This window comes from Anas acuta, chromosome 3 (genome assembly GCF_963932015.1).
Source record: "Anas acuta chromosome 3, bAnaAcu1.1, whole genome shotgun sequence".
Taxonomy (NCBI): Eukaryota; Metazoa; Chordata; class Aves; order Anseriformes; family Anatidae; genus Anas; species Anas acuta.
In genome coordinates, this window is record NC_088981.1 from 2,572,165 (window position 1) to 2,600,086 (window position 27,922).

Below are 27,922 nucleotides of genomic sequence, written 5' to 3' on the forward strand. Positions count from 1 at the left end.
TTATGGAATTACAGGGTCACATTTTAATTCCTGAATTTTACAGTTCAGCATTAATATCACCACATGTATACAAATGGTGTAAAACAAGTACAGTGGTATTTTTAATACAAAATAAACTTCTGTTTTATGGAAAAACTATACTTCATATCTACACAGACAGCCCATCTTTTTCCAAACAATAGCTAAAATTAAAATTAACTACAAAATCTCCAAAACAGAGAAACTGCTTCAGTTTAAACTATTCCAGGAGAAATGGACCCATAACACATTACAAGAGTGATCTATGTGGTGGATTGCAGCTGTTTTCGTATTTTTTTAAAAAACATTTCTGACATCAATTGTTGGGAAATTTCCTCTTAATTTTTTCATGATCTTAGATCACATATGGGCAAACTAACATTAAAATATTTACAGTTCACTTCCTGCTCTTGAAAATAAAACCTGGACTGTTTGCCTCTATCAACTTACCTATTTTTCTTGCAGTTTGTTTACCTACGTGGAATGTGCTTTTATTTTTAAAAAAGCAGCTTTCATCTTGCACCCAGATTTAGGTGCTGCTTGTTGATTCTGCCTCAACAACTGGTGTCCTGCTAGTAATAATTTTACCTTGGTCCAAAATGAGTTTGATGTTAAACACCACTAAATTCATCACTATTAAAAACCTGTTAGTGTTCCTTATTACCACCTCAGTTATGCGATTTAAACTTGCAAACAGGAAAATCCCTTGCTGCTTTGAGAAGAAACAGCTCATTTTAACAAAGCGGAAAGTGATTCAAATTCGGCACAACAAGAAGCCGACAGCTATTCGAGTGTGCCGTGTAAAGCACCAGTGTGACACAAGCAGTTCCTGGAGATACTTTGGAAGCAGTCATTCCGTGGCATAGATATTACTGGATATCTAATTGAAAAAACAAGCAAAACCATCCATTTTGAATCCAGCTTCCGTTTTCTCCTCTTTAAAAATACAAATTAAAACTTACTTATTTTTTTTAAACTGTTTTAAACAACTCAACATGCACTATAACTGCAGTGTCCCTCCCTCCTACCATGAGAAATTCAATTTGCAATAAATGGTCCCAAAATCTGGATTGTTCTTATGCAAATACAGTTAGTTTTCCCTTATTTTTTTTTATTATTTTTTATTTTTTTTAAAAGAGGCATTGCTAAAAGAACACAACTGACAGCACCATTACAAAATTAAGATTACTGGGTTCAAAATTTAAGCTTGAATTCTTTTTCTTAGTTCTGCTTAACACTGGGGAAACCCTGCAATATTTAAAAAGAAGTTTACCTTACCTTTCCCTCCCCATGCCCTCCCAACACCTGAGACTTTCCTTGCTGAGAAGCCATCATCCAGGTTCTGTGAATACTAACCCACTTTTTTTTTTAGTTTTTATTTTTATTTTTTATTGACAGCCTGAATGGCAGCCTCCTTATTTACTAGAAAGATATTAAGTTCCTCAGAAGCCTTGCGTTTACAGAACTAACCCTTTCTAGCTCATATACCGAGTTTCTTTTGCTACTCCTTGTGTTATCTTACATACTCATGGGAGAAAGCTTTCTGAATCAGATTCTTTTTAGCTCTTAAAACAGTTGCAGCATTTGAAACCCCGTAATAAAAGTTTTTATTCCAAAGTTTTGGTTTCTTTTATGAACCCAGACGAGGTCTTTTCCTTGGAGATGTCTCTTCCTCTTCATCATCATCTTCATCATCAGGATAGTCCACTAGACCAACTAGACTTCCCTGCCAATTTAAAAAAAGAAAATCTTGTATTGAAAAAAATACCCAGGAAGGCATAATTTTTAGTATATAACCCCCAATGAGCTTGTCCAGGACACACAAGCCTGCAGGTCAAGTCTGTCTTAGAATAGCACTCAAATCTGCAGTTATTTGTTTTCAGAACTTTTCATAACCAACAAATAATTGCCATCTCTACTACAAGTGTTATTTTTAAGTCAGTGACTACATATTTTAATCCCGAGGGTTTAAAAAAATGTATGGAGCTTCCTTGTTCCTCTGCATCCTGGCCTCAAAATTATTTCAAATCAATTTAAGCTCCCAGCTGGACTGCCGCAAAATCTAAAGCATACACGTGCATTTTCCTGGTCAGTCTTTCTTACCAAGTCCCTGACAAGGTGCTCCACTAATACAGTTTAGGAAAAAAGCCCAAGCGTATCTCACACAAGCAAGTGGACAGTTAAAAATAAGTTGAGGAAGGAGAGCAGTTGAGTTATGCAGAAGATGAAAGATCAAACAGTGCCCATCACGTTACCAGCACGTTTCCTTTCCTAATAGTTCTTTAAGCCTTTCCCCACATGAGTAAGGGTTTAACTACACAAGGCTTCGGCTGAACACACGTCAATGAGGCCCTACCCAGAGGCTAACGCTAACCGTGCTGCATTGCGGCCCGTAAGATTTCATTATTACTGCTCTGCTCCCCGAAGCTGGGACAGCTGCTTTGTATAAGTTCTCCCACCTTCGTGGCTGTCACGGCTGTGGTCAGGGTTGCGTTCTTTGAAGAGGAGCCATTGGAGCTTGCTGGTGATGTCTGAGCTGCCACAGATTTGCTGTTTGTACTGTTTGCACCGTTGGCTGCGCTGGCTGAGTGGGAAAAAGTGAACTTGAAACCCCCAGCTGAAGTCCTTTTGGGAAGATTCTCTTTGTCTTCACTCTCTTTAGCTGAGGGACAAACATTTTCATGCTTCAGTATCAGCTGTATGCCACAAAGCACAATCCACAGAGCATCACATGGGGCAAAAGCAGCCTCTTTTAAATTTCAACTTAAACGAAAGCTTGCTCACTGCCCTCATTCAAAGCACAACAGCATTCCAAATGAGAATGGCACAGCTGCTTTGGACATGGGGACAACACCATGCAGTACACACAATTTTGTAGAGATTTGGCTTTGGATACCATTTCAAATTGCCCTAGACGTGTACCTAATTAACTCATTTTAATCCTAGCCTGGCTTACAAAGACAGGTTGGGAATTTGCTACTAGAACACTCTTACTCCTGCTTATAGTGCAGAACACGAGCAACTGGTTTGTTTACGACACTTCACTGATCTGGCATACAGCACACCCAGAGATGACAAGCTGAAGTTACATAAATACCTTTTTTAGTTTCCATAAACTTTTCATAGCTATCTGGAAAATCATCCTCAGGTTTTGACTTTTCAACTGGTGGTACGACAGCTTCACCTTCTTCCTCTTCATCTTCATTGAACCACATTTCTTCATCCTCCTCTAAGGCTCTTGCATCTCTGCGAAATCTATTGCTACGCAATATAGATGGAACACTGTAAGAGACACACGACAAGTGATGCAAGTTTTGTGTGCTGCTTCAGAATCAGACAGGATCAGAAATGGCTTTGGTGCTTTAAAGTAAAAGCAACAGTTTGGGAAGGCAGCTTAGCTGCCCCTTGTTCTGTCAACGTGAGCTTCACCAAAACCCCAGCTGACAAGAAGGGGGACTGAATTCTAACTCTGAATGAAGAAGATTCTGCTCTTCATAAGCTGAAAGTTTTCCAACTAACATATAATGTATTCACAAACTGAACTGTGCTAGCTAGAGTAAGCCAATGATGAAAGCCAGATGCAGGTTTATTCTAGTTGACATTTTCATTGTTAATAAAAAAAAAAAAAATACAAAAAACCCACGGCCTTCTGCTTTTTTTGCCCTCTAGGAAAGATTATAAAAGCAGTAAGGTGATACTACATAACGTTGGAGAAGGCTCAGAATACATAAAATGCTTAGTACCTGTTTAGTTTCTGGTTTTGCCGGTCTTTTTCTTGCTCATATTTTGTCTTCAATCCCTTGAATGTCTGAACGTATTCAATAGATTCAAGTGCATTATAAAAGTTTTCAACTATATGTGCAATAAGTGACTTAATATCTTCCTGTGTAAGAAGAAAATAGTATTTAAGTCTCATATATTAACCTGCAGAAGTTCAGAAAGCTTTAGAGTTGATCAAAGAGTAACTAACTATCCAGAACTAAGACATTATTGTAAAGAACAAAAGTGAAATCTGATTTTTCATAAATAAAGCTGAAGTCTAGAACTATATGGCTAGAATTTCTCATAAACAACCAATATTTTCACTACTGTACCAATCCTACGTGTTTCATTAAACCATGACGTTTGTTATCTTTACGGTCTAGGCCTTAAGAAAAAATTAGTTGAACCATGCCCAGCTCTCCCCACAAGTTTTAGTTCTCTTTCTAGCGATCAGTAGCTGCAGCAGCACACATGGAAACAAGGCACTTTTTGGTCCCCTAAAAGTCTCACCATATCAGGCAAACCCGATAAACATTAGTTCATATCACAAGGGTATAAGTCATCTGAAAACACAATGCATTTTCCGTTTTGCTGGAAATGATAGCAGCTACAATACCCTAGGACTAAAAAGTGCACTTCATATTCAGAGACCACAAAGATTCCCTGAGAAGACTCCCACACACCAATGTATTTGCCCCAAGTAGCTTAGGAGTTGTTGCAAGTCCCCATTTTCTACCCCAGCAATACCAGAAACTGAGTGCCCCTGTTTGTCCTGTCCACATATACACCATTCCCAACAACGCTGACAGTGAAGAGCTACTGATTCAGAGCTGACACTAAGAAAACACATGTAAGATTTTCAAGGACAACGATCACTAATTTATAGTCAAATTGTGTATTACCAGATCTGAGACTAGATTTACTCACATATAACATGCTTCACTTAATTCTTCACTTCGAAGTCTGGTCCGAGACAACCCAGTCAGCCACTTCAGAGAATTTCACCCCCAGGATACTGTCTTACACAGACATACACACACAGAGGGCCTCTATGTGCTCTTGGAGGGGATGATCAAGTAAACCAAACAAGCAGCAGCTTACTGGCTCTCTTCTACTTGAATATCTATCTCTGGGATTGTTAGTTTGTGATTTTAATTCTTAGCACACTATTTCACATGAAAGGCTTTGTTTTGTTTTTCTACCTGTGATGACACACACACACACACACACGTAAAAGCAGAAGCAGCTGCTAACGTACCACTCTGATGAATTCAAACAGTTCGATCACAGCAGAATTGAGCAGATTGTACCTAGTTCCATTATCCAACAGAGCATTTATAACTGGTTCGAACAGATTTCCCTTGGTGATATAACGGTTATAAAATTCATCTTTTAGGCCTATTATCCTCCTCATAAAGCGAAGAGCACCTACACGAAGAAAGAAAAGAAAATAAATCAAATAAGTTAATAATTACATATCAGGACTCCAGTCTACTGCTCTTGGAAAGAGCTGAAAAAACACACACAGAACTGATGCTACAAAGAGAATGAAGTGCCCACAGAACAAAGAGCACTGCAAAGTGCTTTTTCCAAAGTTCTAAATAAACATTTGCAGATAGTTAACTTTTTTTTCCCTGAATTCTTTGACATTTCTGTGCACGTGAATCTGATCAGAGCCCATTAAGTTTTGGAAGTATAGCAGCAATAACTTTTAGCAGACATGAAGTTAAATTATGAGTACATTCCTGTGCTTCTGTATCTGCTTTCCAGAACCAGCCACTCTTCCTTAAACACCATGGATCACAAAGTCCATTCACGTTCTACAAGAAGCACTGCATTTATGAAGCTTTTAGAGATGATCACAAATGATCCCCCCACTACCACATCAAGAGATGCAACCACCTTCCACCAGAAGCTGCACTGGTCCACATTAACAGACACCTGCCAACTTTTTTTTTTTTTTCCCCCCAAACTTACTAAGCAGCTAATCTGCAATAGGAAATTAACACTAATTATGAACTTAGGTATACACTTGTATTTGTTACACGTTCCATGCACTACATAAAACACATTAAGGAGGTAACGACAATTCCATACTCACACAAGGCCAGAAATGTATGTTTTGAATTCATCAAGACCAGTACTCTTCTTAGCAAATCTTTGTTCATAATGTAATTCTTGATGTGATACGTATGGTGTTCCACACAGAAAGTAAGCAGCTCCAAAATTAAGGCAAGTAGTTGTGCCGTTTGATAATTATCTATGAGAAAAAGTCAGGCATTAAGACACACTAAAGAAGGGGGAGAAAAAAGTGCTGTCAGAACAAATCACCACCACCTTCAGTTGCTGTTATGGTTCCTGACGTTTCAGCATCACACTGAAGTGCTTTAGCAAGCAGGACACTGCATTAGAACAAAACAAATACTAATTCAGCTTTGTTTTTTTTTCCAGCCATAAAAATCACCCTGAAATGGCAGTAGGGCTTCTTCCACCAGCCAGTTCCTAGTTACAGGTGCCCAAAGTAACAGTGCACAGTAGCACTGTTAGTCTTTTCATAATGCTCTTAAAGAACCCTGAACAGAAAAATCCAAACATAAAAGTTCAGCTATAGCTATACTTAGCACATACTCTACTAAGAGTGATTTTTCAGAAGTAAGGTAAACTGGGACAAACAACAACAAGAAAACAACCACAAACCAAACACAACAATCACAAAATTTACTTAGAATGAGATGAAAATGTTCTTTTAGCTTCCTGCTATCTCAAATGAAACCGAAAGCCACCTATTGCAATAAAAACTTAAAAAAAAAAAAAAAAAAATATGGACATGCCTTGTTTTCTATGATGCTATCTTTTTATTTAAAAGAAAAAAGATTCCAAAACTCAAGTTCAATTAAAACTTACCAGGACAAATTGTATTACTCTTAGTGGACCCAACTACTGCATCTGATAAACAGAAAATAAAAGCACTGTAAATATTTAACAGATAGGAACAGATAAATGATTGTACCAAACTTTTCAAAACTTTTAATCAACTCAAAACTTTCTATAAGGAAAACTTTCATAAGGGAAACATAAATACAGCAAAAATTATAGCCAGCTGACATTTCATTCAACTTATGTTACAAACTTTTAAATGCAACTATGTGAGAATACATAACCTAGTACTTCAGAATTATTCCTACATAGCTAAAAGAAAACGCCTATCCTAATTTCTTCAATGAATACTACCCAGTACTACAAATATGCTTCAAGTTTTATTTTAATACACTTTTTTCTACTTAACGTTGTGAGAACGTGGGTAAGATCAAATCAAACGCTTCAATACACATTTGCAAAACCGCTCCTTTCATCCCTTGAAAGAGTACTTAAAAAAAAAAAAGCAGCCTGACTCAGAGGCTGTTGTGATATTACATTTGTTTGTAAAGCATTAAACTAGTGAGTGTTAATTATGTGCCACTTCCTTTACAATGGCCAAGCTAAAGAGAAGAAAAAAGGTAAAGGAGTTCCACATTGTATTTATTTGAAGAGACTTATTTCTACATTTCTATGCTACTGCCAAGTGAAAACTAGTCTTTGGGATGGATCACCTGAGCTGCTGATGACTACTGAGTAACGTCACAGCATTTTTGCAAACTTCTTTTCTAAAAAACAGCTGGGAACTACAGACACTCTTTGTTTTGCAACAACTATTTTCTTAAACCTTACTGGGAAAAATGTTTTACGATTAATGATATAACTATATATCATTATTATATTTTTTATATATATATATATATATATATAGTTATATGATGATAATATATATGACATATATCATCATATATATGATGATAATATATCTGATAATTATATATATATATATATATATATATATATATATATATATATATATTCATCATCAAATAATGTTTTAGAAAGCACAGCACAGAGGCGTTCTCATTCAAAACCGCAATACAGGGCAAGGCTGCTCACAGAACCCCTACAACAGAAGGAACAATGGATTTCAGGACACATATTCCCAGCTTGCATCACAGCTGTTACCAGTGCTGCAGGTTCAAAATATTACAAGATTTTTAAACAAATAAACAAAAAAACGTTACCTTTTTCACATTTATCTTCTGATGTATTAGCCAGAAGTGGTGCGGTAAGAACATGCATACAATGGTTGTAGAAGAAATTGAGAAATTCACTTTTTTCTGTTTTCTAAAACAAACATAACTTTATTAAATACTGGCATCTGTATACAGCCTCTTAAATAAGAAAGGGTGGTAATATAGAAGACATCCTACAGATGATTCTGACTCCCTCTGGGCTGCCTGCACCTTTTTGATTAGACTGCAACATTATCCTCACTCAAAATATATTTCTTCATTTTGGGAAGAGATCTGAGCCACCAAACCAACTTAAATAGCACCAAAAGCCCACCATGGACGCAAAACATCCCGAAAAGACAGAAGTGACTCAAAGTGCTACACGTTCTTAAAGGCAGTAATTTTACCATAGTCACCTTCACCACTTTACACCAAAACACCTGTCATCTTGTCCTTTTCCCTACATTGCACATAATACACACCTATCAATATACAAGCAGGATTCCAATGTGATTTGTGATTCTTGTGATTTGGCTCAACACTGACCCCCCGGCCTCTCTTCCCCCAGTATTTATCATTCAGCTACCAGGAGTTATGACTGAACTAGTATTATTTCACCAACGAACGGGACTGCTTGTGTTAATAAATACTTGCACAATGCCACATACACATACCTTTTATTATCAAAAGTTAATGGAAGTTTATTTTCAGCTTGTTAAATTTCAGTATCAGACCACACATGACAGTGTCAAAATACCTTTTTTTTTTTTTTTTTTTTTAAATCCTCTGACCAAAACAACAGTAAGAAAATCACGCTTTCTATTTTGCTGAGACAGTAAAGTGTCTTTACCCCTTTGTATTTTCTTACATTAGCTGTGGCCAACATATTCTCTGGATCTATCAAAGTACGCAAGAGCCCCATTAACTGCACGGCTCCCCCAAGCTCCGGATCAGTATCACAGATCATCTGCTCAATGACCACGTTGATGAGGAGGATATCCTGGAAAAAAAAATTATACACTGAGTTTCAATAGTGGAATGACTTCCCTAGATTCTATATTAGGGTGCTTTGTTTACTATTTAAAAGCAAAAATAAAAAACACTGAAATGGGAAAATTGGAAGAGCTGCATTTAAACACTGGAGTTGTGTCAGGCACCACCCACCACACTTAAACGTCTCTGCTAGGCAGAGCTACGATTTTATTACTGTACACACGTGGGACAGCAACACGCTCAGAAATTTTTATATCTCAAGTCTAATTCTCCTTATGTTTCTACCATCTAGATTTTTGGATTAACTACATACAAAATGCTGAAGAGTTTTTTTTTTGTCATTGTTTTGTCTTAAAACTAATATATTCAAGCGCATTCAACAAACTCTAACACACTTTTACTTACGTCGTCACTCTGTTGGGCCTCTTGCATTACAAATTCTCGGACCATAGATGGACTAAATTCTACCAGATAAGAAAATATATCTGTAGCAGCAGATCTAACTTGCAAGTCATCCATCCCCTAGTAAAAATGAGATCAATTTATTGCAGAACCATTTCAAACAGAGTTGCAAAGAGTCAGGGAGTTACAAGTTTTGAGAACATCTTATTACAAAAAAAATCTACAAGAGATGCAGTAAACAGCGACAGGAGAAAGACAAAACAGTAAAATGCTTTAAAGGATAAAAATAATGGGGAAAAAGACTGCAAGGATTTCTGTCAACTTGATGAACCAACTACACCAATTAATTTGTCTGAGTGTGAGAAATTTTTGTACAGCAAGAATTATTAATTTTCTTTAAGGTATGTAAAGTTTTCCTTCTGGTTAAGTGCACAGTTTCTAAGCCTAGAAAGCTGATGTAACAGGTAACACTGAGACTTGTCTAGGCCTGGAAAAGAACCGTGAGACTAGAGTTTGTCTAATCAATTAACATTTATATTACTTTTATATTTACATAACAGTCAGTGTCCCTTGGTAACCTCACACATTGTTACTCTAGAATATTAAAAAGCCACAACAACAGAATATACAGTATCTGAACAGCAGCAGCGATAATTTGCAATGGTCAAGCAGCAATAGCTGCTTCAACAAAAGGAGAGAAAAAGCCAGGTTTTCATGCTGCTGATGGTGATAGATTAAACTGCTTTATACCACTGAAAATGAGATCAGGATTGGACAGGAACAAGTAACAGCCCAAGGTTATCTAAAAATACTATTTTAGCACTGCTCCAATAACAACAACAAAAAACAAATCCCAACATGAAGAAGCCTTCCAAATTTTACCCCTGTTATCAAGAGGGCTTCAAAGTAAATGCAAAGTAAAAACAGTAAGAGTGATAAAGTTGAGCAACTTCAGAAAATCAGAGATCTTACGGATTCAGGATGTTACTATAAGCTAAAGCTTTCAGAGGAACAACGTTGTCCCATTAAAGTCACAGAAAGGTGTTTAGCACATCTGAAAATGTGGCTAAATGGCTTTGTTTGCTTTTCTGTTTTTGCCTCTTACTAAAATGTCATTTTCACTTACCATTACAATTTCAAGAGCTGGAAGGATTCCCAACTTTGCCAAAGTTTTAAAAAACGCGTCTCTGTTCTGAGGCTGTAATGTCTGAGAAAACGCGCAGAACTCCTTGAAGAAGTTAACCTAGAACAAAGGGAAAAAAACAACACAGGCATTTGATTCAGAACACTCCAGAACACAAGTCAGAAACACCTATGATTTGTATCAGTCTGTGCACCAGTGAGTATATGCCTTCCCGTAAAACAGACTCATCTAGCCTTCTCCCCTCCAACGTGCAACAGCAGCTAGGCAACATTAAGGGTAGAAGTAAAAGGAAAACAAAGGCAGTTAAAAACAGATGAAAAAATCCGTTAAGAGGCTGCAATGGACCTCAGAGAAACACAGTCATTTTGTAGCTATTTTATCCCACCTAACATAGGAAAAATTTATACTTCTGTCTGGCTTGCCTTTTGTTTGAAAAAACAAAGATGTTTTCTGCCAGCACACACTCTAGATTTTTATAAGGCAAGTTAAGCTGATAACCATATTCAGAGATAAATAATGTTTGTAAAATATACACCAAGGGACTGTTGTTAACTCTCAGTCACAGGACTGAAAGGCCTTGTTGAGTGAGCAAGATACAGTGGGAAAACAAGCACCAACTGGATACAGAACATTAAAGAGTACTTAGAAGAAAGTATGTTTTCAAGCCTAGGACTCGAGCTTAGCACTAGCACTTTCTCAATAGTAAAATAAATTACTTAGAACAAATAAAAGAGTTTTACCTCACAAGAAATATTTTCCTATGGAACACAAAGACTACGCTGCATTAGAAATGACTCTAGCGTTAGGGAAATACCTCAGTGACTGCAGAACCAACAGAACACCTTCAACATTTCTACTTCATGTCTGAAGTCTGAAGCACTCAGCCACCTACTGAGTGCACCAACTCACCAATTCACATCGTTTGTCATCATCTGTAGCTTCATCTGTTAGTTGTGCAAAAACTTCAGACAGAAATTTTTCATCTTCCTGTGTAACAAAAGGAAAGTGACTTAGACAGCACATCTTACACATTAAAACTCGTGTTGACAGGCTCTGAGACTGTATCAACTCAGACTGAAGTTAACTGCTTACTTCATAGAACCAAAAATGTGCACTAGTAGATTGGGTAGAAAAGCTTTTTTTTTTTTTTTTTTTAATAAACACAGTCAGCTACATTTTATCACTGAAAAGGAAGTTGCAGCACCCATTTGAGAGCTGTTTCCAACAGTCTCAGCATCTGTTCCGTACGGCAGGGGCAGCATTACTGGGTCCGGGCCCAGAGAACCTCTGGCACTCGTCCTCCGCCTGACAGCTCGCATGCCTACGGCTCTGCCCTACGACCCGCAGGCTCACTGCGTGGTTTTCACTCACATCCAGGCATCACAACACCATAACCCCATCCATCTGATCCGGGCTCCCTCACCATGGCTTAACACCCGAGAGGAGCTCTTCACCCAGGGTGAAGAGCATTGCCTCCCAGCAGCTCAGGCACGTCCTGCTCCCTGCACACCCATGGAGGAGCACTGGCATTCCTTCAAATCAAAGTGCCCATCACCTGTTGAACATGGTGCAAATCTCAGAGCCAACAGCAGCATCGTGCTGCTACACCACAGAGCTGGGCAGCTCTGCAGAGATTCACTGAAGAAGCACGAAGGGACGCAGCAGTGGTGATAACCATCCCTGCTACGCTGCATGCTTCAGACAGCAGTTACTTCTATACTTTGCTTCTACTGTTACTAAATTCAGTGCATTTTATTAAGCTGAAGTACAGAATTATTATTATTATTATTATTTTTTTTACAATCACCTGAATGTTGGCCAAAAGGTCACTTTTTTCCCTGAGTATTTTAAGATGTGAGGAAAAAAAGTGCTTTACAAGCACAGGGTACCTGAACCAGCATCCGACAACGCAACTTACAGAGACCTAATGGTTTATTTTTAGCCTTACTGATTTTAACAGCTATGTTAAGTCTGTTAAAAAAACAATAGGCCAGAAACTCCCCAGCACAGACTACTTGGCAACAGACAGATCTCTGGCTTGTCTAGAGCTGCAGCCCGGCGCAGCCCTGATGTCCTAAGGCCCAGGGTGGATCTAGGTTTGTTTTCTGGGCTTGCTGCGTTTTCCACACGCCTGCCCTTCCTCCTCAGCAGTGCTGGGTCTGCTGCTCCGTGTCACATCCAAAGGGCTTCACTGCAGTACCGAACAGCCTGGTACTCCTACAAACTGCACTTCCTAGGGAGCTTTACCAAAGTATTTAGGGTAATAAGACCTCTAATTCGTCCACCAAGCCCAAAGGGGCTTTAAGATTCTCGTGCCGCAACAAAAGCTGATTTACACCAGCAGACTGGAAAAGCGGTCCTGAACCTGATGCCCACACTCCAATGTAATTTTCCCCATGCACAGTACCCAGCAACTTCTCTTCCATGTGTGCTTTCTTTGTCACAAATCTGAGGCAGGTCAACTGATTTAGCTGTCACAGTCTCAGACCAGACGCACCCGCGTGCCACACGCTCATCTCAACTATGGCAAGGCCAGCAGTGACCCAGCAGCGAAGAACTGACAGAACTTCAGAGCCTGCTCCAGCGAGTGCTACAGGTGAGTCTCACAGAGCCTCTGCTTTCTGCTAAGGTGCAAGCAGGCACGCAGTACAGTAAAACTTTGGTGGAAAATAAAGAACTTTACAGAGTTTTAAAGAAAATATCTCAATGGAAGTTGTTCGTTTTGCTAGCAGGATTTACTTTCTAGTTTCTTCCTGCTACTCAACCGAAGTAAAAAGAAGCCCCAGAGTTTACCCATGTAGTTTTCTATCTTTTTTTCCCCTTCAGTCCTCTGCTGCAGTCTTATAACAATATTGTTTCTCCACTGCCTATATCTTTCCACAGTATTAATACTCTCTTCTTCACAAGAAAACAGGCATGTTTGTGAAGTTCTGTTTCACGCACACATGCCATTTCCCCGAGTACACGGACCAGAAACAGAATGAAAACATCTTGGTAGCCATTAGTTTGCACAACAAAATACGAAGTGACAACACCCCAAACGTCAGCTAATGCAGCACAGGGCTCACACCAGGGCTCTTCCCGCAGCCTAGCTTCTTCGTGACAGTCAGCTACTTTTAAACCTGCTTCTGACTAGGAACCCTTCAGTGAGCTTTGAGAAGCTCTGATACAGTAACATTCTGGTTACCTACCATTACTTTGGGTTATCGGTATGAAGAGAAAATGAATTCAAATTAATTCATTAACTACTTTATACTACAACATGAACATTTGAAATTAGTACAGTCAGATAATTGGTCACAATCCATTAAAAAAATCTGTAAATAAACTCACCTGAAATCTATCTTTAAAAATCAAAAATAAAATGCAAGTTTCAGAAATAAAGGGAAGCACAATGCAAGTCACAGTGTGCGTGATTACTTTAGACAGTGTTACAGAGCCATAATCAATTTAAAAACTACACCTAGATGCATCTATACATAATCCATCTGTACCATATTAAAAACCACTTACCTGTAACATACTGACAATCTCAACTTTGTTGAAGAAAATAAAGGAAGTAAGGGTAGAAAGAAAATTCTCTTCAAAAACAGATGGTGTCGGCAAGATGATGTCCTGAATATACTGTACCCTGTAAGTCTGGTGGATTTTTTGCCTGAGTTCAGAGTCTGTTATAGGAATAACCTCCTTAAATTTTGCTGTTTTGGTCAAGAACTCCCTGTGCCGTTTTGGCTGAGCCAAAGAAGGATCATACTCAAGGCATCCAACAACATCCATAATACACTCATCAGAAAACATCACCTCAAACAGAGTTGCTTTATTGAGGAACAAAATTCCTCTAATAATTTCATACAAATGATGCAAGCCTTCTGTGTTCTCTAAATTCTCGCAGACTTGGAAAAGCTGCAATAGTTTTTTAATGTAGCCTTCATTCTCCAAGGCCAGCGCTAGCTTTTCTCTACGGATGGGTGAGGAGAGAACAGAGGTAACTAGGTCAGCAATCTCTTCAAGTTTGTTGAGTTCACAAGAAGGAAGGTCGATCAAAGGACTAGTTTCAGGCATTTCTTCTATGTGTTCCTCTTCGGACTCGATAAGGTCCTGTGTGACTTCCACTGAAGGATCCTTACCCTGAACCTAAGAACAGAGCATGCACAGTTACTGTCTCATCCCAATACATATGCAAGAGTAAATCAAGTCGATAACACATACATAAATCCTTCCATACCTTCAGTTGCCTGGAAAATACCTAACCATGAAGAGAAGGAGTAAGTTTGCTGCTTGTGAATCCTACAGAAGTCACTACATCACCTCAATAGGTATTTCTCAAAAAGTGAAAAAAACAAAACAAAACATAAACCACCAAAACCTAATGACATCTGTGAAATAAAGTAGTCTGAAGCACCTTGAAGATAAACACAAAACATACTAGGAAAAGAAAAGACGGGCATAACAAAACCTTCTTCCAGGGTCTCAAACAGAAGGGAAAGAAGACTTCAAGTCACGATAAGAGCCCACAGGTGTGCTACTGCTACACAAACCGTAACAAAAGGCCCAAGAACAAAAGGCATGAAAGGGTCATGCCCCAACTGAACACGGGAAAAGGAATGCAATCATCACATCTCCTGCTCTGCAGCACTTTCCTTCTGCTCTGTATGCCCCTCTCATCTCCTCAGCCTTCTCATGCACCCTATACTTTTTATGCCCTTCACTGATCCAACCCTAAGATTCATAAATTCCCACTGGACCTCCCTCACCAAGGCTCACCTGCTCAGACAGCAGTCTTGAAGCACCAGGAGTTTTGAAATTTAGTGCAAGAGACTAAGGCGAATGGTTTGCGCTGTCTGACCACAGAGACCTCCCTCTCAGACAGGTATCAGCTCAACCCCACGTGGGACCAGTGTAAAACCTGGACTATTTATTAGACACATGTACTTGCAATTACCAGCATTGGGTCCTTTCAACAATAGTATCTGAGAACTGGCTGAGAAGACTTATAGCCTAATGAATGCTAAGTTTATGAATACATCTAAATTGCCTAGTTTGTTCAAAGCAAACTGCTAGAAAACCTGAGTTCCAAGTACCTCTAGTTACAGATTTACACTTTTTTTTTTTTTTTTTTTTTACACAGTTGTGATATGTCCTGACATGAAAGCCGGGGTTTCTTCTTTTAAGTACACATTGGTACAATTCTACTGACTCATTAATTCCAGAGCTGAAAGTGTAAGATCTGTACTCTGTTTCATAATAACGAAGATTGAAATATCCATAAGACATGGATAATAAGACTCAGGTCACGATGAAAATATGACCGAGATTTTGAGCTCTGACAGCAATGCCACTCTCACAGAGCAGGATCTGGCTCCTTGTGTGCTACAACAGATTGTTAGTTCCACACTCCAACTAGTTAGCTCCTTGCAGATTGGGAGAAGGACAATTAAAATCTGGCACTCAAAAAAAAAAAAAAAGAGAAAAAAGAAAAAGAAAAGCACAGAAAATAGTGATGAACATATGCTTATTTTCCAAATAGATTTTAAAATAACAAACCAAATATGTGAAGCCACAGAAAACACTAAATCATTTGGAAGAAACCGAGTATTAAAATATAACCGTACCTGGCAGATTTTCTCCCAAATTTCATCACAGCCAGCTTTTTCTTGAAAACTCAGTGCTAAATCATAATTTTCTGCTTCTGACCAAACAATCAAGGTGTCCTGTACAAGACAAAAAAAAATAAATTTGTTTGAGACAGTTTAGATCTACACATCTGTAGACCACATCTGTATTCCATTCAGTCATGCCTAAAGAATAAATGATAATTACACTTGTCAAAAGAAGACTATAAGCTACTGAAATATTAAGTTATCTGTTCTGCTGTAAGGGCCATTTCTTTTTTGCTTTACAAACATTCTCTTACATATTATCCATCTATGTATTTTTTCCATACCAGAAACACTTATAATGGCATTTTTCTGCAACCTAATTCCAAGCTGAGGCTCTTGGTTGTGCATGTGAATGCACACATCACAGGAAATTAAGAAAACTTGCAATATAAAAAGTTAAGTTTTCTCATATTTAAGAAGCTGAAAACCAAAGTAAAAGATTAGTGTTTCTTCCTCAGAAAGGGTTTAATACAGCTGTAACAACGTGAGAAGCAAAGCCTCACATATTACAAACACGTGTCTTTTTCTTGAATTCAAAGACATACACCACGGATTATGTAAAACTTGTAAGATACTACTAAAGCTACAAACATCCTGCCAACAGGTATTTTCACTTGAGCAAATTTTCTTTCCCTCCATTCTTTTTGACTCTATTAATTCAACTTGTACACTCGCACAATACATGTAGGAATTTGTTGGAATTTCTGAACCGACTTTTTTTTTTTTAAATCAAGTATTATTAGGTCACTTGCTGCTCCAAGTTATGCATTTCCTTTCAGCAGATATCTAACAAAACATTATATGACTTTTTTCACTATGACACTACTACTATAGAATCTCTTATTCTGAAATACACGTTAACTACCTCATTCAGGTTTGAATACGTCCTAGACGAGGGGATGCAAACACACACTGAATAATGGCACTTGCACAGAAAAACTGTGTGAATGCAACTTAACTGGCTGGCAGTGAACTGCAGTATATCTATTTGTTCTTTCATTTTAACCCTTTCCTTTAAAAGGAACAGAGTCTGCCCTTAGAGGAAAGCCCTGAGCTCACTGCCCTGTGACGTTAATGCTGCTTAATGATTTGTTTCTTTCTGCAAGTGTCCTACACCACACTTACACTTTTGTGCTCCTGCCACAAACATTAATAGGTTAATATTAATAGTCTGCCTGCTCTTGGGCTCTGATTCTCATGTACAAGTGGCACAGCTTCATACAGCTGACATTGTTTTGCTTACAGCTGTCCAGCCTCATCTCTGGCTCACAGACAGCTGAACCTGTGGTTACGGCGTGCGATGCTGGAGCGAGCAGTTGAGTTGGCCTTCAAGGAAAAAACAACTGAAAACTGCAGGGACTGAAAAGCCTGATGGGCTCCCTGGCCTCGTTCAGAATGAACTGGCGCAGAAAGCAGATATGAGAAGAGCAGGCCCTCAAGTGCTCACTCCGTATCGCCGAAGGCACTTCTTATTTTGCAAAGCCTGAAAATCAAAACACACAAGTTTTCACTACTGTATTTTATATAATGTTATTAAGTATTTTGATGTAGGGTTTTTGAAGAAAGCTTTGTATCGTTTCCATTCAAGTCCAGGTACGTTGAGAAATGCCAGTTTGTTACCACTTGAAGACACTCTACAACATAACAGGAACTCAAGTCAACAGCTTAAAACAGAGTGCCCAAATTATTTAAAGATGCTATAAATTAGCAGCATCAACTTGCCTTTCACAAAGCACCCTCTCTAAAAAATGCTCATCTACAGGTTAATCCAAAAATCAGAATTCTTAAGTACAATTTTATGGCAGTTACTCATTTCAGTTTTTTTTATTTTTGTATCTGAAAACATTCTATAAAATTATGGATGCCTTAACACTCAGAAAACGCTAAAAACCAGAGGCATCTCGACAAAGAAAGAAAGACATATACATGAAGAAGTCCTGTTTATAGCCCAGAATCATTCTGCTAACAGGCCTGCTGCAGGAACTCAGATGACTGCGTGCATCCATAGAGACTGCACCTCAAATTTTTAGTGACAATTCTCGGGTTACTGAGTAGTACTTGTTACAATCTGTACTGCCCACACGAGCAGAAGTTATGTAAGTTTCTCCAAAAATATTTCAGAAGGACTTCTGAAATATAAACTGTCTGAAGTGTCTCCAGTGAACAGGCACAGAGGAACTGCACGGAACATCCAGGATCCTTCCTGCTCCCTTTCAAGCACTTCCGCTCGCTCTTACCAAGCAAGATGCTGCCTATTTAATCATCTTTATTAAAAGGTAGTTTCATTAGAAAATAATTATCTGACACCAACATATTTAGTCAGCCATGCGCTTCCTGCATGTCCCAAGACGACTCAAGATCAGACAGATATCCTCCAGACCTAGCTCCTTCCCAAGACTGCCATTTCGGCCTGCTTAGATCAGGGACAGCAGCGTGCCTTCACTCCCTCACACAACACAAGACAAAACAAAACAAAGATTAATTCAGAACAATTTGAGCTTTAAGAGGGCAGTTCTAACCCCTCCTTCATTGTCAGTACTGGTTTGTACAATGCCTGCTGCTCCCTCTCCTGGTTTGAGCACCAGCCCCTCATCCCCCTCCTATGCCAGCACAGGTGTGCTGCGCAGGGAACAAGAGCGAGGACAAGAGACAAATAGAAATTAAGCCAGCCAGAAGCTGTGTTCCAGTGGGATCAGTTCCTACATCTAACCTGCTGCATGGCTACGTGAAGACTCATGCTGGCACAATGGAGTGAAGCAGCCCCCCGGGTAACTGCTCTGGCTGGTGATAGCAGCACCCCTGGAAGTCTGTAAAATCCCAGCCTCGAGTAACTCCACTGATTTTGCCTGAAGCAAATTGCTCTGTTGTCGCTTGAATGATGGCAACTGTGTTTCAACAGCACAGGTACACATTCTTCATCTCAGATCTGAAAACAGATAGAGCGTACCTGAAGGAGAGTTAACATCAGAAGGCGGTGTTCCCAATGAGAGTTTCTGTAGCTTTTTACCAGTCTTAAACCCATGCAACTGGAAATTACCACCCTTGTAACAAAGCTGGAGGAACAAAGCACACCAGTGGATCCATCTGACTTCCACTGAGGCACCCGTACATGCTCCTCTGCCCACATGCTAGGGAACAGCAACATCAAGGAGAGGGCGGAACAAGAGGCGGGTGTGGTAACACCCTGAAAGCGCTCCTGCTGCAGCCTCCAGGAGGTACCTTGGCAGCCACGGCGTGCTCAGCGGAGCCATGCAGTTCTCAAAGCCCATGCTCAAAATCCAGGGAGCTGCTAAAGCTCTTACACTCCTTGTGTCTCTGCATACGCAGCATCGGGAATTCTTTCAGGCTGAGCAGCAGGGCACCCACGTCCAAGTCCTCTTCCTACTGCATGCCTAACACTGACAACACTGAATTCCGCACAAAAGCCAGAGAGCCCACAAACACGATTCAAGAAGGCAGTATGTGCAGTTAATCACTGTAGTACTACTTAGTGCAAATACTGGGAATCATAAACTGATGCACAGCAACTAAATATTGGATATATGTCCTGGTTTCAGTTAGGACAGAGTTAATTTTCTTCCTAGTAGCTGGTAGGGTGCTATGTTTTGGCTTAGGATGAGAAGAGTGCTGATAACATGCTGATGTGTTAATTGTTGCAGAGCAGTGCTTACACCAAGCCAAGGACATTTCAGCTCCTCACTCTGTCCTGCCAGCGGGCAGACTGGGGGTGCAGCAAGAGCTGGGAGGGGACAGACCCAGGACAGCTGACCCAAACTGGCCAAAGGGTTAGTCCACACATTTGGGGTCGTGCTGAGCAATAGATGGGGGTGGCTGGCCAGGGGGAGGAGGGCCGGACCGCTCAGGGTTAGGCTGGGCATCGGTCAGCAGGTGGTGAGCAATTGCATTGTGCATCACTTGTTTGTACACATTATAAGTAGTAGCACTATTATCATCATTATTGTTATTATTATTACTGTTATTATTATTTTTCTGTCTTAATAAACTGTCTTTATCTCAACTCACGGGCTTCACTTTCCCATTTCTCTCCCCCATCCCAGAGAGGGAGGGGGAAGGGTGAACGAACGGCTGTGTGGTGTTTAGCTGCCAGCCAGGTTAAACCACAGCAGTCCTTTTGGTGAGTCCTTTGTGTAAGCACTGCTCTGCAACAATTAAAACATCAGCATGTTATCAGCACTCTTCTCATCCCAAGCCAAAACATAGCACCCTACCAGCTACTAGGAAGAAAATTAACTCTGTCCTAACTGAAACCAGGACAGTATTTTTCCACAGAATGATGGTATGCAAATCCAAACTTCAGTGGCAGCTATTCCGTGAGTCAATTCAAGTTATTTTTGAAGAGACAAAATGTGTAGGCAGGGCGTGTTTCCTTTTTGTCAAGCTGCACCATGTTGTGGCTTTCCCCAAACCCAAGAAGATCAGCACCTTAATAAAAATCTGCACCTACGCTCCGAGAAGTCACTCAGCTACAAAAGCACCTGTCCTGAGCACAGCCTCCAAGCCTGCAGGCTACCTACCGCACAGCAGACTTCAACACTTGACTAGGGACACTGAGACCACCTCTGTTCTTCTCTGGTTAACCAGAATATTTTGCCTAATTCTTTACACAATTTTAAATACCATCTTCTCTGAGGCACCCAGGTGCGAGTATTACAATCTGAGCCAAGGCTGAAGCTTCACAAACCGCAGCACAGGACTGCTACACAAAGTTTTGATCTTTGCTACTCTGCAGCACATCACATTCAAAGACAAAGCACTGTCAACTAAAAGCTGTATGAGCTCAGAAACCAGACAGAGCTAGAACCTGTCTCTGGAAACCATCCATCATTATTCCTCTTAAAAACAATGCAAAACATCTCCAGAAGAGTGAGAAGTGAAGCAAAGATTCAGCCACAAGGACACAAAGCGTTAGGATTGGTAATAAAAGACAACCCAAACAAACTTCAGCCTAAGATAAGGCTTTTGGAACTACAACCTAGAAAGTCTTTCCCACAACAACAACAAAACAACTTAATCAAGCCACTTGAAACTGCTCAGTTAAATCAAGAAGGTTTTCAAGTAAGCAGTTGTATGAAGTTTCCGAGTATAAGCTGCAAAAGGAAGCAATTCTAACTTTGCATCAGCACAGTCCGTGCTTGTATTTTGTTCCGCAGTAGCTTCCTCTACTAAACAGGAAGCAGTTCAAGGCTCTCGCCCTTCAGAACCCTGCACAGCTCCCACAAAGGCCGTCCTCTCCTTCCCCAGCGGCCCACCCAAGAGAAGCCTACAACCATCACCTGACCAAATACACCAGTAGCTACTGAGTAAGAAATGGAAACCACAGAACACAGCCTTCTGAAAAGCTAGGCCCACGACTGACTCACTCCAGCCAACCTGTGCTCAAGAGCTACACGCGTCTCTTTCCCCCAGTTCTCATGACATAGCTTGTCACCTTTCTTTCAAAAAAAAAAAAAAAAAATCCAAAACAAAACCCTTAATGATTTCTCTCTTCATCATTTAGGAAGAAAAAAAAAACAAACAGTTGTCTAGTGCTGAAACACTTCTGGATACCATAATGATGAAGAGCAGTATGAAACACTGAACAAAAGAAATAGAGAATCTACTGCAGAACAAAGGAAGAGGCAGGGAAAAAAAAACACGTAATAAACCACAAGAACAATGAAGGCAGACACCAGAAATGAATGCAGAAGGGAAAAGCAATAAAAGCAAGAGATTTAGTAAACTAAGTTTTGTAGTGCATTAAGCAAAGATGACCTATTAATGTAGCTCCCAACTGTTTTACTTCTTTGTTCTGCAGAAGCCTTACCCCCAGGAAAGGCAACTGTGCAATTAAGCCCCACCATGGCTAGTCACTTTGCTTAGGAGAACGGAAGGTTCCAGGGCTTAAAACAAAAACTAAACAACAATAAGGGAAGTCCCACAAAAACAAATTCCTTCGTATTACTTACAGAGGGAAAAAAAACAAAAAACAAAATAAAAAACAACACTCAGGAAGTAAATACAACAGAATAACAGAGCTGGCTGAAATTTTGCCTTCCTGACGCATCGATTATTTCATATGAGCAGCTTTTGTCTCCCACTCAAGGCCATATATGTTTCTAACTAATTTTCATATATATATGTATATATGATTAAGACGAACATGTAGGTTTCTGGAATACAAATTAGTGCAGCACCACAGGCTTCTAAGCAAGTTTTTCACCTCGATGAAAAAACAACATTAACAGCTGCATGTCTTGCCGCTTAGCTCTTTTTCCAGAAAGCGGTGTAGTCTTAAGCTGGAGAAACCTACGGATCTACAGTGGAGAAACCTACAGTCACTTGGAACATAAGACAACTCCTCAGCATCAGTAATCAGAAAAAGAAGTAAGGCCTAGTGATGATACTTGCCTGCTGCTTTTGATACGCCGTATTTGGATTTATCTTCGATTCTAGCAGTAGCGAACCTGAAAGAGTTATGAAGATATTTACTGAGTTTAACCAGACAAACATTTCCATGGCTCTTAGAGCAGCCGCCCGCGCGCCAGCCAACATGTGCTCAGCCTAATCCGTATCTTCCAGAAAGTCCTGGAGAACGATCTTCTCTAAACGTAACTCCTGACAAACAAGCCAGGTAAAACAAAACCCAACAAAAACACCCACGTAAAGGCGCTTTCCTCTGCTACTTGAGACCAAAATTCTCCGCAGCACAGTTTTCTCCTCATGAAGCCCAGCGTGACAATTAGCTGCTTTAAAGGCCACTGAACGAATCCGTAGCAATTTGCAGCAGGTAGCATCGAGATGTGTTTGCCCACACGAGCCACGTGGGCCATTTGCTTTTATTTCCTTCAACCGTCCTTCAGAAGCGAATCGCCCAGATAGCACGAAGCCAGAGCCTCGACTTTGTGTATGCGAGCAGTGTATGTATCCTGGCAACAGCTCCCGAGCCGTTTGTACCAGCCGGAGGTGGTTTATTTAGCACATTTTAGCACCTGTCGGCTGGCCGAGCGGCAGGCGGGCACCGCGCAAAGAGCAGAGCCCTGAGGTGACTCCGGAGAGCAGCGGGACATAATGGCACAGCATCCGATGCGCCTCGGAACGCGATCGGCAAATTTCTAAGAAAAAAAACACCACAAAACCACGGGCAGCAAGCCACCCCCCCGCCGCGATGTTCCTGCGGCGTTAAGGCGAGGAGAGGGGCGCGGACACCCCGCGGCCCGGCCCTGCCCGGCTGCACCCCCGGCCGGGGCTCCCTCACCGTCCGCCTCGGCGCGCACCAGCAGCGACATCCCCTTGAGGCGCTCCACGTAGGTGGACGAGACGTGCCCGGTGCCCCTGTCGTCCCATTGCCGGTCCTCGTTGAGGGTGTACACCTTCACCCGCCGCCGGGTGTCCGACATGGTGCGGGCCCGGGCCCGGCCCGCGGGGAGGGGGGGGGAGGGCGGAGGGGAGCGGGGCTCGGGCTCCGCGGGCTCCGCGGGCGCTCAGGGGCTCCGCGGGGCCTCCCCCTTGCCGCTGCCCATGGCCGCCCGCCGGCGAGAGGGCGACGCCGCGCCCCGGCTCGGGCCCCGCTGGCGCCGCTCCGGCAGCTACCGCCGCGCCGCCGCCATCTTGTCGGGCGCCTCCCGCCGCCTTTCTCTTCCTCCCCGCCCGGCCACGGGCTCCCCTCGCAGGGGCTACGGCGGCCGGCAGGAGCCGCGGGGCCGCCGCGGGACGGCGGCAAGGGGCGGGCGGCGGGGCGGGGCCGGCGCCGTGAGGGGAGCGGGGCTCTGAGGGCGTCTCCTCCTCGCAGCCCGCCTCAGGAGCCGGAGCGGCGCTGAGCCCCCCCTCACACGCAGCCTGTACCCAGCTGGGGCTCCCGGGGGGCACGGTCCCGTTCCCGTGTACCGCAGCTGAGGCAAACCCCTCACCCCTGTGCCAGCTGTGAAGCTCCGTTCTCATGTTACAGCCAGCTCCCCCTTTCCTCTGTCCCAAATAATAATAATAATGGAGTTTAAAGCTTACTTCTGGCTGCGGTGGGCAGAAAGGGAGAGCTGCCAGGGGAGCTGCAGCACTTACACTGCTGGCTTTCTGCGTGCTCCTTCTCCCCCGTGTGAAGGGGCCGCGGGGAGAAGCTCAGAAGCGTCCCACAACATCGGCCATGCTCTGAAGGGAAGGGAGAGGGCAGAGCCAGTGCTCCCCAGGCCAGGGTGTGTCTCGTTCCCAGACAAAGCGAGGCTCTTTTTGCTCTTGCCTAATTGCAAAAGCAGTCACACCAGTATAGCTCTTACTGAAAAGACTGGCATGACTCTGGTTTAAGTTCAACCTTGTTCCAAATAAAGAGAAAAAGCAGTTTACTGAAGAATAAGCCACCGTACGTGGCCGTGTACTACAGTTCCATACATCAGAAAAACCTTCACTGGGCAGACAAGACAATATTGAGAATATTTACATCTACGCAATGATTAAGTCTTGGGTTTGTAACAGGCCTCTAAGATTTACCACCTTTCAGCACCCAGTATTTGACAGCCACCAATCCTTTCTCAGGGCAGCAGAACAGCCAAGAAGTGCAGCATTACTCTACCTGCGAGGGAGTGCACCTGAGCACTGGCTCGCCTGCTTATTTACTCTGTGAGAAGAGCCCTTACCAGTGTCCTGGGGAACTAGGGTTCAACCCCAGTCAAACCTGTATTTTTGTCTTTAACAGGGGCCACTGAAGACACAATCATTATCTTTTGCAAAAGATAACAAGATACGCCTCTGAGAACAATCACACACGCTTATCTCGAACATACCTTCCGTGTGCATCATATAATTATGGATAACTAAGTCAGTAACTGTACAAAAAAAAGGCCATGTTACCTTTGTAGTTTCACCAGCCATGGTTTGAGGATCACAACAAGCAGATAGGGTCCCAGCTACATACTTAGTGGTCTTTTCTATATTACATGGTTTGATCCTCTCAAGGTATTACACAAGGACTATTTCTGCACCAGTGAAAGTCCAGTAAGAAGAAGAGAAGCACGTGAAAACAAAAAACACAGCAGCACTGCATACTGCTGCTTCAGGACATCTGCCGCTCTTAAACACCAGCCTTCTTCTGCAAGATCTCTACGCATACTCTAATTCTTCAAACAAGTGTGTCAACGTGTGACCTCTCCTTCTACAGTTTAAATATGACACTTATCCAGATACACACAATAGCGAGAAACCACACTAGAAGATTCTGGAGCAAATTCTCATTAGTGAACAACTACAAAAGGAATAGGAAAAATGCAAGCCAGAATCAGCACACACAAAAATACTTCTCTGCTTAAACTGCAAAATAAGTCTGTGACCACTCCAGGCATGAAAACAACCTCTGTGGAAAACATCCTGAACAGATGCAGACATTATATTCCCTTGGTCACCGGGCTCCTTTTTGCAGAGAACAGGACTCTGCTGCCTGGGCATGGTTTGGCTGGGGTGTACAAACTGCAACAGGACCTTATCTATTCCACTAAAAATCAAGTCAATTGTGGGAAGCTCTGCTTTTAGAAATTACGCAAGCATTGGCCCAGCTGCTTTTATGAATCTGATTTAAAACCAGAGTAAATACAAGACCAGGAAAGTAATACATGGAAGTTCTACATGATGGGGCTCAGAAACAGCAATGCAGCACTTTTTAATTGAGTTGTTGTACCTGTCAGTAGCTCACCTACTTGTTATCACAGAGCAATATGCTGTAGCTGTTGGAAGTTCTCCATTCCTTATCAAAACAATAAATTTTGATAGGATGGGCTGCATACAGAGCAAGTCATCAGTTTTGACAACATGGAGTGGCTCTAATTTCATTTATTCATTCCTACATCACCTAAAAGTTCTTGAAGTTAGACTGCATCGTTCCCTCTGGCACATAAACCCAGAAATATGATTAGGTCAGTGCTTACATTTTTACTGTACATGTAGTATTTCTTGAAAGCATTTAAAAACACCTCAGCTCCTAAAGCTCTGTGTCTATGTGAAAGTTTCAACTTTGCCAAACACAGGTCTAGGCCTCAAGTGTTACAAAGATACAGCACCAGCTTTGGTGTGATAACAAGTTTCCACAGTTTAAACAGGACAGACAACAAGAAATTTTGTTTACATGCAACAATAACAAAAAAGTGATTTTAAAGAGACACTATTACCTTAGTTTCTGTAAACATCACCTGCAATTCTCTACAATGTTCAAACACTGCTCTAACTGCAAGCTCTTTGGAGCAGACCAGTTTTGCTTGTCTGATGGTAGTGCAACGATTTTCCAGATTTCAATATCTTAACACAACAATGCTAAGACATCTCACTTCTCTGAAAGTTTTCACCAGTTGCACAATACAGCTCTGAGGAAAAACAGCCTAGACTGCAGACAAACCAATTTAAACAGCATACTTTCACTGAAGTTGCATTGTAAGTCGTTCTCTCCGTGCTGAAGTGTAAGGGAAAAAAAAAAGTATTCACAGGGATTTAAGCTTTTTTTTTTTTTTTTTCCTCTTAGCAGTAACACATTTTTGCTTGCTAAAATATTATTGATTTGGACACTAGCTGGCAATATAAAAATAGACTAGGTCATGTTATTCTTACATTCAGGTGGAACAACGGATATAGAACCAGTTTTCCAGAATTCTCACACAGAGGTTGGACTGATCACTTGCTAGATGCAAGTATTTCCTCACTTTTTTTTTTCCTAAGTATTTTTGATTCTGAGATTTAGTGCCAGAAAAATAAACATCCACAACTTGAACTCTATCTTCTCATATTAGAAGTGCTTAGAAATATATATAAAACTTCCTTTATGATACTATAAAGTTATAATGGTGAACTAGAGAAACTCATTAACATTTATTAATGAAGTTTCACTTATATTCTGTTACCAAGATAGGCTTCTGAAGCCTACCATTTGTTTGGAAGAATGTAGTTTATTTTATTACTAACAGGTAATAATGGGTAACAATTATTTTGAACCTTCAGGATGACAACATCAGCCTTTGAATAAAACATTAAGATTCTGATTTACCATCATAATCAATGCAAAAAGCTCAAGTTAAAAACAAACAAATAAAAACAAAGCAAGAAGACTGCATCAGCCTAGTGCCTGCCTTAAAAAGAGACTATAGTGGTAGCTTTCATTTAGCACAGAAAGAGATATCTCAAATACAACAAGTCTTCCTCTCAAACTTCAGTCAGGAAGCTTATACTCTAACTGGATAACCTTTGTTAAATTGCACCAAGAAATGAAGCTGTAAAATACCACCAGGCTGCTGCCTGGAATCCTTGTTATGCAATGCTGCTTCACCGAAGTTCGCAGCAGGCAGTGTAATACTGCAGCTGCCCAACTTCATTTTCCATAGCAATTCTCAGTGGCTCCATTTAAAGTGATGGGTCATTACAGAAGCTAATCAGCTACGGCAACAGAGACAGAAATCACTATTTCAAACATGAAGAAATTGCTACAGCAACAGGGCTGAGTTTGCTCTCAAGCACTAGGAACCCACCTGTTCTCCAATTAATGCTGGTAAGCTGAGGAAAGAGTCAAGCATCTCTCACACCATGGCCCAACCTGCTGTTACTGACAGCTCCCAGATGAACCCTGGGTGCCTGACCCCAGCCTGCTGTCCTTCCAGAAAGGTTCTCACTTGCTCGCACTTACTCAATTCCTGGTTCCAGCTGAGCTTCTCTCCTCAGAGGTGAGCAGCTGGTTTGTGCTCCTCCCATACAGTTCCCAAACTTATATTCTTCCACCCCTTCCCATAGGGCCTAAAACTTGTTACAAGCGCAGACAGTCAGGTTGACTGTACAGGTTCCACCACAGGAACACACAAGTATTGTCCCCCGCTATGCAAAAATCCTCCAGC

The 27,922-nt window shown here is 41.2% G+C and overlaps 1 protein-coding gene across 5 annotated transcripts; it reads right to left on the reverse strand.

Annotated features, from left to right (window-relative positions):
- PPP4R3B (protein phosphatase 4 regulatory subunit 3B) lies at positions 1 to 27,852 on the reverse strand. Of its 5 annotated transcripts, none has more exons than XM_068675270.1 (16): positions 23,329 to 23,744; positions 22,482 to 22,537; positions 16,026 to 16,124; positions 13,927 to 14,547; positions 11,323 to 11,400; positions 10,396 to 10,512; positions 9,273 to 9,389; positions 8,725 to 8,874; positions 7,884 to 7,986; positions 6,685 to 6,726; positions 5,882 to 6,040; positions 5,039 to 5,208; positions 3,762 to 3,901; positions 3,116 to 3,300; positions 2,478 to 2,602; positions 1 to 1,744 (listed from the first exon to the last, which is right to left on the reverse strand). In XM_068675270.1, exons 1-16 carry the CDS (start codon positions 23,468 to 23,470, stop codon positions 1,649 to 1,651), a joined length of 2,400 nt encoding a protein of 799 aa, XP_068531371.1. In that variant the 5' UTR covers positions 23,471 to 23,744; the 3' UTR covers positions 1 to 1,648. The 5 variants fall into 5 exon arrangements, with proteins under 5 accessions (XP_068531371.1, XP_068531370.1, XP_068531368.1 ...); XM_068675269.1 differs by having other exon boundaries at positions 2,478 to 2,680; positions 3,116 to 3,279; positions 23,329 to 23,742; XM_068675267.1 differs by having other exon boundaries at positions 2,478 to 2,680; positions 23,329 to 23,739.
- Between the last annotated feature and the right edge of the window lie 70 nt (positions 27,853 to 27,922).

Excerpts from the sequence above, each read along its gene's own strand:
- PPP4R3B (XM_068675267.1), bottom strand. The coding sequence starts at position 23,470 with ATGTCGGACACCCGGCGGCGGGTGAAGGTGTACACCCTCAACGAGGAC. Across the intron at positions 7,987-8,724 it reads ATGTAAGAAAATACAAAGGG|AAAACAGAAAAAAGTGAATT; the intron begins GTAAAGACACTT and ends TGTTTGTTTTAG. Across the intron at positions 6,727-7,883 it reads AGAAGATAAATGTGAAAAAG|ATGCAGTAGTTGGGTCCACT; the intron begins GTAACGTTTTTT and ends TCTGTTTATCAG.